This window comes from Carassius carassius, chromosome 17 (genome assembly GCF_963082965.1).
Source record: "Carassius carassius chromosome 17, fCarCar2.1, whole genome shotgun sequence".
Lineage (NCBI taxonomy): Eukaryota > Metazoa > Chordata > Actinopteri > Cypriniformes > Cyprinidae > Carassius > Carassius carassius.
Window position 1 is genome coordinate 15,126,808 of NC_081771.1, and position 12,533 is coordinate 15,139,340.

The following is a 12,533-nucleotide window of genomic DNA, read 5'->3' on the forward strand; positions in this document are numbered from 1 at the left end:
GATCACTTGTTTGTTCACTTGTATACGAACTGAACATAGACTGTACAAAAATATGGACGTAGTGTCTGTGGCGTAACCCGTAGACTCCTGAAGTGTGTTTTTGAAGCTTAAAGTGTGCAAAGCGAGCCGTCGCCATCTTGGCAGTGCATCACCGCGCGACTCTCCCGGACAATCGAAAATGGGACAAAAAGGCAGAAGCTAGTTGCTGAAGCCACGCCCACCTAGAGCGACAGCACTTGTCAGCAGCGGCAAACCACCTGTCACTCAAGTGGCAGAATTATGCAGAACTTTAAGTCTTAATGAAATTTAAACGGATGAGTTATAAAAAAAAAATTCACCCCCTCACAGTTGTCATGAAGAGCAAAATTAGCTATATAGACCAAAATAATTTTTTGCACCAGGCTGTAAACATGTTTTTTCCTGCTGGAAAATTGTGCATTTTAACATGGGGAGTCTATGGGATTTACTCCCTTTTGCAGCCAGCCTCAAGCGGCCAGTCGATGAATTACACGAGAGAGATTGGGAAGTTGCCGCTCGGAGCTGAACTGCTCCGAGAGCTTTTTCAGGGCTCAAAGAACTAGGTGTGAAAACACCCTACAACTCAGGCTACGTTCACACTGCAGGTTGAAACAACCCAATTCCGATTTTTTTGCCCCTATGCGACCTGTATCTGATCTTTTCATGACAGTCTGAACGACACAGATCCGATCTTTTCAAATGTGACCCAGGCCACTTGGGTATATGGTCCTGAATCTGATACGTATCCGATCTTATGAAATGCGACCTCCGTCTGAACGGCCAGGCCACATGTATCTGGCCCGTACGTCATTGATACGCTACAAACGTCATAATTCTGCGTTGAAGTAGGCGGGAACAAGAAGATAAACTGATGAATTCTGTATTAGTGAAGCCACTCACATCAGTATCCCACCACTCCTGGCTGTGACTCCGCACCCACACGTTTCTCTGTACCGACGTTGCTAACACTGCTCCACAAAACGCCATGGCCAAAAACCTTGCTCTCCTCCTTTTTAATTTTCTTCTTAAAACGAGAAGATTGTAATTGTGCTGGCTCTGTTGGGAAAATAACTTTAATATTGCAAAAAGATCTCCGCTGTTGACTACACTGTTGTTGACATCCATGTTTAACGTTAGCTACTTCCGCAAACAACGAGTGACGTCGTTGACCGTTGAGTACTCTTCTGCGCATGCGGGTCACTTCTGGGTCATTTCACGTTCACACAGGAGATCACAAAGGTTGCATTTAATTGGAAATGTGAACGGCCTTGCAAAAAAATCTAATTTTTTCAAAAAATCGGAATTGAGCATTAAGCCCTGCAGTGTGAACGTAGCCTCACACCTGCAGGCAACTCATTTCCCACAATACAACACAGCAGGAAACAACACATACATAAGCATGATGTCCATTTCCTAAACCTGAACTACAGCTTTACAGCAGGCGTCCTGCTAGGTTTATTGAACGCTCCCAAGGACAGACGAAAAACATGCCCCATGGAGTAGAGATTCTCACACAAACTGTAACATTGGTCATGTGAGACGTGGACCTCTGACAGGAAATAGGACCACCCCACATTCTCACCAGGAACCTCGGGTCAGTTTCCTCTTTATGCAGTGCTTTAAAAAAACAAAAGAACACCAGATCTCAAAAGCTGAGCTCTGAAATCTGCATATTTCACATACATTGTTCATATTGAATGACTTAATGACCTGAACGTATCACTAAAGTCATGAATTTATGAACCTATTTTGAGTTCAGATATTTTGTCATGCCACCAAGTACAGGCTTCAACAACGATATGCTTACTGTTTTATATACTGGCACTGAACATTCATCATAATGCTTCTACCCTCAGTCTCAATTCAGCCCTGAAGTTACTTGCAAGTTTCTCAAGCGAGTGTTTTGTTTAGGTTCCTGAGAGACCCTCTGTGCTCTGAGAGAGCTAATCTTCCCATACCACGCCTTTTCTTCCAGACAGGAAAGCAGCTCTGCCAGAAGGAGAGGTCTCGAAGTGTTTAGCGGGCTGAATCCCAAAAACTGTCATAGGCAGAAAGAAAAAGAGTTACGGGGCCATGGGTTATTTTAAAACTTGGGAATTTCTCAAATACACCCTGAGCAATGCAATTTGTCCCAACTTTTTTAACCAAACAGAGAATGGATGTCAAGGCCATTTATGTAGCAAAAACTGGAGTACTATGAAAATTCAACCACTTAAAATCCTATTTTAAAAGTCCAGCTAGTTACTAAATCAGTCTACAAGAGGAAATAATTTGGCTTTAGAACTAAACAAGACTCATTCTGAACACTTTCAAAACAAACTGAAATAACTTCGCGAGTTACACCTTTTGGGATCATCATCTCTTCAGAGAGTAGTTTCACTCCTGAATCCCCCCCACAAGGAATGTCTTAGAATTTCACTGTGTGTGCTGGCCAAAATGAAATATTAAAAGCTATTTAGAACACAACGCACAGGTGTCAGACATTTGCTAATTCTATAATCCTCTACTCTCTGCGTAGCCATCTCCCTGATGTTTCGCTGTAGATATTTCCATCCGGAACGATGCACATTTCCCTGGTGGGAAAGGCATGTGTAACTGGAGTCTGGGCCGTAGGTCCAGGCCTTGTCTGGACATCCACCCCGTCGCTTCTTCAGCTTGAGCTGTTCTGGACAACAAAGGGCCGGACCAGCATTCCGCCTGCAAATTAAGATGCTCCCAAACAACAGGCTCTGCATTCCTTGTCAAGAATGTGTTTCTCTAAAAATAATATACCCAAATAAACTTAATTATAGCAGCCTGGAGGCAAAGTTTTAATGCCTCTGGAGAACCAAGTGCTTCTGTCTTAGTTTTGCAAAAATCCAGTGGCAGAACTTTTGTTTTGCCAACCATATGTTTTAAGAAGCATTTTTATTTGCAAGCTGCTGTTACAGGCGTCACCTTTCATGTGGGCTGATCAGCTCTGTATAACTTTATGAGGACCTTTTATTGGGTTAATTAATTTGCAGCCTTCGTTTAGACAACTTGTCGCCATGGCACAGCGCGGCCTCTCCTCTGCGGTTTTAATTTAATTGTTTAACAGCTTGCTTACCAGCAAAGATATTCTACAGTTAAACACATGTCACCACTCTACAAACCAAACATTTTTAAGAGGGATGGAAAAGCTAAGATGCGGTTAAAGTAAATCTTACGCAATCTCAGCAGGTATTCTACTTGTTTCCTTTAGGTATACTGTATCATTTCCATCACCAGAATCAAGGCAGAAGGCATCTTATTAAGATAAAAACATAACAGGACAAAAGAAAGCAAACAAAAAATAAATAAATGAAATGTCTGCTAAAAAAGTAATAAGATAAAATACAACACAATATAAAATAAAATAAAATAAAAAAGTAACCTCATAAACATAGATGCTCCAGAAATTCTAAGAACACAACTATGGCTGAGCTAATCCTGATACCATAAACAGCATAAGCGGTTGTGCTATGTATACGCAAAAATCCACAAGTGTCAATCTAAAAATTGCATTCTCAGTTTAAAAGACTATCAAAACTATCAAGGAATTTCAGGTATGTTGTCCATTTACGTCCGGGCAGCTGAGCGCATCAGACAACACCGGACAGACGTCTCCTCCTATCATTATACACAACATCTTATAGAAATAGGTCGACTATAAGTAGCACTGCTGAAGAGCATCCATTCTGACACATTTAGATACAGCCTTCTCTGCTGCTATCACTTTTGCATTAACAAAATGATAAACAGGGAAAACTGTACAATAATAATTATACAGGAAAAATGTAAACATTTCAGCGTGAATCTGACAAAGTCTGTTATGGATATGCCTTATAGACCATATTTCTGAACTAACTAAATAAATGTATTAATTAAATGCCTTTTTTCCCTACTTCACATTTTGTTAATGATAATAATTTTGTTAATTTTGTTATATATATATTAGGAGTGTAACGGTATGCAAAAATCATGATTCGGTACGTACCTCGGTTTTAAAGTCACGGTTCGGTTCATTTTTGGTACAGTAAGGGAAAGAAATGCAAACATTAAACTGCAGGTTGTTTATTACTATACACTTTTTTTTAAATACTTTTTAATAAAATATATATAAAATAAAAAAAAAGAAATAAAATACTGCTGCAAAGTTCTCCACTAAATAAAATACTCTCAGTCTCAAACCAATATCATATAATAAAATATAATGAAAAATATAAATAAATAACTATGATTACAGTGCAGCATTACCAATCCCAGCTTGTAGGCCTGCTTCACCAGAACCGTGCCTGACGCGGCGCTGGCACGCTGCTGCTGCTGTAGGTGACATAGAGGGAGACCGCCAACAGGCCAGGCTCTTGTCTTCATGACAACAATATCTATACTGCTGGGATCCATAAAGATTAAAGACAGTTATGTCTGTTGGATATGTTCATGAGCAGGCTTACCCAACTATACTAGATAGACTTATTATCTTATTATTTTTAGATTAGAGAACAATTTGTTTTTCATAAATGCAAAAACTGATCAGAAACATCTGATATTGGCTGGCTTAATATGACATACACCAAATTAGAATAAGGGTCATAAAGCTTGTTGAATAATTTCTCAAAAGGTGCTTGAGGGTGTATATCTGTCAGTGATAGGAGTTGGGTGAATAAAATTTTCTCTCGCACTCAGTGGATTTCTTCAGACAACCATGCATTAAAATTCCTCAGTAAACGGCCCTGACGAGTTTGGTACATCCTGCTAAGCTAGCATTCCAGACATGATCGACATAACCTGTGTGTGACCAAGTGCACCTGGCATGCTTAAAAATCAGAAGGAGGCTGAGTAATAGTCTAATAGTTTTGGTTTTAAACTTTTAATAGGAAAATCTTTCCTTCAGAAAGACGTTTATCCATTTAAATATTACTCATATCATATTGATTTCATGTTAGTTCAAATTCACCAATCTTCAAAAAGAGCAAACTGTCCTAAAAATATGGCATAAACAACAGGACGTGTGGCCTTGACCAAAAGCTACAACCGCTGACACATGAGTGAGCAGTGTGACAACAGTAATCAGAGGATACTCTCACTCACAGCTTATCCAGTTTAATCAGTCAATGCAATTAAAATAAAACAAGGGTGCATCCCTAAATAGCATCTATATTACAATGGATTATTAGATTTAATTTGGAGCAAATAAAAAAAAAGTCTGGAAGGAGATAGAGCTAAAGTCTGTTCAAAGGGTTGGACTGTCTCAATGTCTTGGAACACATACTTTTTAACAACACATGATGTCTGGAGTTTTCCCATTTACTGGAAACAAATCAACAACAAATGAAGTAGACTGTCTGCCTTTACTAAGGTCCATTAATAATAAATTAAAGTAAGAATCCAATTGTCTATATATTACTCTAAACAAGATGTTGTCATCCTTGGGGTTGTGATGCCAAACCAAAAATGGAGATAGGTATAAAGGAGATTTTTATAACCTGTTCTCATACACACGAACAAGAACATACATATTTTTTTTGCATATTTTCTAATATCATGTGACACTGAATACTGGAAACTGAAAATTCAACTTTGCTTCCACACTTATAAATTACATTTTGAAATATATAAAAATAAGTGTGCACTTATTTGTGCATAGCAGGACTGAGCACCAGTTTGCATTAGGACTATACGATTTAAACTGAATCTATCTAAAAACATTATTTTGTAGGCTAGTGTAGACCAAAAACTTAATGCTTGATACTTATTCCTTTATAATGATGTGATTGTAATCTTTCATAATATAGAGCCTGTGACAATAAATAGAGAAAACACAATATATAAACAAACTGCTGTCAATTCAGTGAAGAAACCTCCAAACAAACACACTTCATGAGAAACAAAAGCCATGTTCACCAACCCACTTTTAACAAAAAACTTGCCCTCCCTTAACCGACATAATGAAAACACCAAGGGAAGCAAAATAGCACTGAGGGGTTTGCGCTCATGTGAATAACCTTTTGGCGCTGGCAACACGGCTTCCACTTTCCAGAATAATTGAATTTGGTGTGCTTTGTGACCACGTATAAAGGCTTCCCCTTGCCAAGCGGCAGACCTGGCTTCGGCCATTGCATAACAGAGCCTGTAAAGAATAAAAGGAGAGCCACTAGGGCCTGGGGATGGAGGGAAGGAAGACACGTGGGAACTCCTGCCTCCATTGGGCAGCTTTGTCTGGGGCTGATCACAGACAGAGTCCCTCAAGCATTAGTGTAAGCATGCTTGACATTGCACTCATTCCACATTCACAAAAGCCTCCCCACAGAAACTCCGCTGGAGCAAGTGGACAAAGGAGATCCGACTCTTAGGGAGTCACCTTAGGAAACCACACAGCGGACAGTCCAAACGGATGCAGGCGATATTCGCCATTTACCCAACTACTGTTTTTCTGAGGTGAAGCACCCATCCTGCCACAAAGACCCTCTTGTAAACTACAACACTACAGACAATACCAAAAATATTATGTAAAAATATCTCTTTTATATTATTGAGATTCAAGAGTTCACACTTACATATAATTAGCTGAAGTATTATAATGCATATTTGGAGTGCTGTCCGGGGAAGGGCTCCGAGCTCGGGAATGGCCCAAACCTAGAGTACCCCCCCAGAATATAAAAGTGTAAAATGAACTCTAAGTGGAGGAGATGGGGTGGAGGGGGGATGCTGATAAACCGTCAATGGATATTGGTAAGTCAGCTGTATTTATACCCTAGTGTTGATTATCATAAGTGTACTCCACCTGTGATAATTAGGCTAAGTATCTGACGTGCTCCTCACGAACCTTGTTAATAAAACAGCATTTAAAGATAATGTTCTCAAAAGAACGTCAGGGATGAATTTTACAATGTAGACTTCTTTTTTGCACATCCAGCACTGAGGTTTGCCGCTCGAATTGCAGTCATGTGACATTTTCAAGCCATGACAGAAAAGCAATACCACAGAATACATTTTTCACTCTTTTTCGATGGAACTAAGAATGATAAATGATAAAGAGTGATAAAAACTTTACTGACACATTCTAAATTACGGCTTACCAGAAAAACATCACAAAACAAACAGGTACGAAGAGAGTTTAAAGCTTCTGCATTCTGTTGTGCGTTTTGGATTTTAATGAAGGATTTCAATACATCTATATATCAAAAAAAGAACTAAATGGTAACCTGCAGTTAAGGAGAGTGGGGCAGGTGCTGGAAGATGGCCCTGTTTCACAGAGGAGCTCCAGTGGTTTCCCAGGTGACTGAGCAGTGAATTCACACACTGATCCCAATTTTCCCTACAAGCAGTCACCGTGCCTGAAAACCTCAAACTCATGTTCATTGGTGCACAGTTGATGCTCAAACAAGGCAGTGGTGTAAAAAATCATGCCCATGATCAGCTTTATTTCCTCTGAATATTTGATATTTTTGAACATAGTCAATGAACAATTATTTAGCATTAATTATTATATTAATTATAATTTTATTTTTGAGGTAAAATAACCCCCTGATGCATTACCTCAGACAAACAATGAAAAACATGGTAAATAATTACATTTCCATAAATGGAAGTTGAACCAAAGCTGAAACTTCAAGAATTACTGATTAGACTTTCAGCTTTGATTGTGAATTCTATTCAGCTCTAATGCTCTTTGGCCTTGTCTGCCCTTAAGAAATGACTGTACTTTAATAAGATGAATAGAAATTGAGATCTAACCAACTCAGTTTCTCTGTTAGAATATTTTTTTATTTATATAGTAATTAGCCCAATATAATATAATAATAACCTAGGTGTTAATAAATTTTCCACAGATGTAAATTTTTTCAATAGTGAAATTTGCATCTCCATCTCAACTTGAAATAAGTTTTTAAATGGTCAAATTTTGATGAGACAGTACTAAATAAGATCATCATTTGCTATTTTTAGTTTAAAAAACTTAATAAATAAAAATGTAAATAATTATTTTAATTAACAAAGATGGTTACAAAGAACAAAATGTGTATAAAGTTTGTTTAAAAGTGACCCCTAGACTAAACTTACCTGTCAAAGTTGTGAGAGATACATTCAATAATAAATTGGTTTGTAATGTATACTTAAATTAAAAACCATTGTAAAACTACAAATTTAGTTTAGGTACAGACAGGCCACATAAAAGCAGAATCAGGGCACGATCAGAAGCATTAATAAAATGATAAGATGCATTAATAACTCTGATGCTTGATCCACAAGTTCCACTGTGGATACACATCCTGTATTATTTTCAACTATTTCGACTTGGCGACCGAAAACGAGAAGGGAAAGAGAGAGAGCAAAAGCGAGAGAATGTCATGAGACCAACTTTAACTCATGTCGCCCACATGAGCGCCCCAGTTCAACGTGTTGTCCTCACTCCGTACCGCTCAACTGACATGAAAATATAAGATTTCTCAGACTCTAATCAGCTTCACATTATAAAAGCATGTCACATGACTTTGTAGAGGGGAGCCTTCAAGCAGATCAGGTTTTTCTTACCTAGATCCATTTCAAGCTACCCCATTCCTTCTCTTGAAAAGGAGACTAAAAGTGTAAGGACTAGGAGGGTATGAAAGATGCTTTAAAGGGGAAAATGAAATATAAATGGAACACGAAAGCAATAATGCAAAAGTGCAGGACTTTCAATTTGTGTGGTATGTTGCAGTGTCCATGACTAAGACAGCAGTGTGATGTTAAAGGGTTAGTTCACCCAAAATAAAAATTCTGTCTTTATTTACTCACCCTCAGGTTTTTCCAAACCTGTATAAGTTTATTTCTTCTGTTGAACACAAAAGATGATATTTTGAAAAATGTGGATAACCAAACAGTATTTGGTCCCCATTGACATTTATGGTATTTTTCCCACACTATGGAAGTCAGTGGAGACCACCAACTTTTTGGTTACCCACAATTTTCAAAAGAAAAATATTCGTATTATACAAAAGAAACTTGAAGGTGAGTAAATGATGACGCAATTTTTATTTGTGGCTGGACTATCTCTTAAACGACAACAACAAAAAAGTATTCACTCATTTAGAGGTTAAAATTATGTTTTACTCAAAATACTGGAAAAAAAGCATTTATTGTCATTAATATAAAAATACATAGACAATAGTGTTGAAAATGTAATCCAAATGATCATTTCTCAGCACAATGACACCATAAAATGAGAGTCATACAATGACGGCCTTTGAGGTGGTGATCTGCTTGCTCATTGTTTTGACACAAGTGACCATACAAATTAAGATGAAACCATGTCAGCTACCCTAAAGGCAGCAAATCCCCTCTATTTAATTTACCCAAGGCTTCTAGCTAACGCGTGTCTAAATGAGTCGGGCTGAAAGGCTAGTTTCTCTGCTGGTGAAAATACAGACCTCACAAAGCACATCCACACTGCTTTCCCAGCGGCACAACTAGCATTCCATACATATTTGCACATGGAACTCTTGGAACTACAGTTCAATTCTCTCTTTCATTTGAACACTATTTACTTTATGCGACCACTTTTAAAAAAATAAATGGGAAAAAAAGACACACTGTTACTAAAAAGTACTAATAATCTGCTTTGGATTTCTATGATATCTAAAGGATACTGAAATAATGGTGGATACTATTTCCTCTTAATATTCTAAATTCTGAATTTTGCCAAGAGACCACCACACATTTTATGATTTATCTAATATATATATATATATATATATATATATATATATATATATATATATATTGTGCTGCAAACTATAAAGATTTAGACAACATATCTAATAATGGAAATTATGTGGGTGACACAGGGGCAAATGTCAATGTGTATTTTTTATAACTGACTGACAATCATTAGTAGCTAAATTGTGCAACAATGATAATAGGCTATCTAAATGTCTATATCTTATATCTTACATTCCCAAAACTTAATAGAGTCATAATGGTTATTGGTTATCCCTCACTTTCTAGATGGTATTAACAGGACATTCACTGATATAGATAATTTTGCTCTTACAACTGAGAGAAGATTACATTTAATTCAAAGAGAAGTGTAATTATATATACAGAAGCATCTCAATAAATTAGGATGTCTTGGAAAAGTTCATTTATTTCAGTAATTCAACTCAAATTGTGAAACCCATGTATTAAATAAATTCAATGCACACAGACTGAAGTAGTTTAAGTCTTTGGTTCTTTTAATCGTGATGATTCTGGCTCACATTGAACAAACCCCCCCAATTCACCCTATGTCAACAAATTAGAATATGGTGACATGCCAATCAACCTGCAAAGGCTTCCTGATCCTTCAAAATGGTCTCTCAGTTTGGTTCACTATGCTACACAATCATGGGGAAGACTGCTGATCTGACAGTTGTCCAGAAGACAATCATTGACACCCTTCACAACGAAGGTAAGCCACAAACATTCATTGCTAAAGAAGCTGGCTGTTCACAGAGTGCTGTATCCAAGCATGTTAACAGAAAAGTTGAGTGGAAGGAAAAAGTGTGGAAGAAAATTATGCACAACCAACCAAGAGAACCGCAGCTTTATGAGGACTGGGGTGTAGTTGAGGAGCAATGTCATCTGCTGGTTTTGGTCCATTGTGTTGTTTGAAAACCAAAGTCACTGCACCTGTTTACCAAGAAATTTTAGAGCAGTTTATGCTTCCTTGTGCTGACCAGCTTTTTGAAGATGCTGATTTCATTTTCCAGCAGGATCTGGCACCTGCCCAGACTGCCAAAAGCACCAAAAGTTGGTTAAATGAACATGGTGTTGGTGTGCTTGACTGGCCAGCAAACTCACCAGACCTGAACCCCATGGAGAATCTATGGGCAAAGTACTGTCAAGAGGAAAATGAGAAACGAGACCAAAAAATGTCAAAAGAAACTGTCAAAGAAACCTGGACTTTTATACCACCTAAGCAGTGCTACAAACTGATCACCTCCATGCCACGCCAAATTGAGGAAGTAATTAAAACAAAAGGAGCTCCTATCAAGTATTGAGTACATGTTCATTAAATTAACATATACTTTCCAGAAGGCCAACAATTCACTAAAAATCTTTTTTTTTTTTTTTTTTTTTTTTTATTGGTCTTATGAAGTGTTCTAATTTGTTGAGATTGGGGAGTTGGTGGTTTTTTGTTTGTGAGCCAAAATCATCAAAATTAAAAGAACCAAAGACTTACACTATTTCAGTCAGTGTGCACTGAATGTATTTAATACATAATTTTCACAATTTGAGTCCACAACATTCTAATTTATTTAGATACACCTATATATATATAGAGAGAGAGAGAGAGAGAGAGAGAGAGAGAGAGAGAGAGAGAGAGAGATAGAGAGAGAGAGAGATAGAGAGAGAGAGAGAGAGAGAGAGAGAGAGAGAGAGGGGACACCTGGCTGGGACATGTTTAATACCATCCACAAGTATTAAAAGTAGGGACAACATCAAAAACAAGTATGTTAACGTTATTTACAAATCGCGAGTTTTTTTTTTCTAGGTGAGTAACGTTAACGTTAGTTATTGATGTGCAATCAAGCTAACATATTATTTACAGCTCATGTGATAGTAAATTGGCATGACAAGCCCAAAGAAAGAAAGAAAGAATGAACAACCAGCCATGTTCCACTGTGTCAGCTCTGGACTGTGGAATGAAAACACTTCCATTCCTAACTGTACAACTTCCCTCGTTTCTTAATCATCACTTCAATCTGAGCCCCCGCCCTCTACAACCAAACAATCATCAAACTTCAGCCAGCAAAGCATGCAGCACCTCTACCGATCACTTTTACCTGTCCCTGGGATCGATCCATGAAGTTTGACGAGTGTTGTGGTCAATATAAAAGACTCTGCCGTCATAATCCCTGGCTTCCTCCCAGCCCGGGGGCAGCGGCAGCTCCGAGCTCTCTCTCCGCTTACAACTGTTCACCCACGGCATAGCGCTGCTGGGACGCTAGGGGGGTCTGACCCCCTGCCTTTGCTCAAACAACAAATATATCGCAATTTTCTACTGCATTACAAATGTTTAACTCCCATCGACTCTCGGAAACAGAAAACTTCACGACGAAGAAACGAACGTGGGTGAAATCGACACAGGCAGCCCTGCATCCACCTTTTCCCAAAGTTTCGCGGCGCTCTCATAACTCTGTGCGTCGGTCCTCCATGTTTGACTCTATCTACCATCTTTCATTCCACACTGTCCATATTCGGAAAGGCGTATTTGCATAAACACCGCCCCAAATGCTTACGTATATGAAAGTAAGCCAATAGTTGCGCTCGTATGATTTTGGGATTGTTGTTGATGGAAGTGGACATAGTTTATTTTATACTCATATGTACATTTTAAGAATTATTAATAAATAGAATTCATCAAAGCAACGTTTATCTCATTGGGCTCATGAATCCATTTTAACTAAATTGGAGGATTTAACAATAGAAAGGCTATATTTAAAATTTGTTTACATTTTGTTAGAGCTCTGGTCTCGTTTAAGGATAAGGGCATA

The 12,533-nt window shown here is 38.1% G+C and overlaps 1 protein-coding gene across 3 annotated transcripts in view; it reads right to left on the reverse strand.

Moving 5' to 3' along the window:
- wwc3 (WWC family member 3) overlaps window positions 1-12,205 on the reverse strand; it is a 67,781-nt gene extending 55,576 nt beyond the window's left edge. For all 3 annotated transcript variants that reach the window (XM_059571089.1, XM_059571090.1, XM_059571088.1), the window contains exon 1: window positions 11,823-12,205. In XM_059571089.1, the coding sequence (XP_059427072.1) occupies window positions 11,823-11,968 (146 nt within the window). In that variant the 5' untranslated portion in view covers window positions 11,969-12,205. The remainder of the gene's footprint in view (window positions 1-11,822) is intronic.
- Window positions 12,206-12,533: the final 328 nt, after the last annotated feature.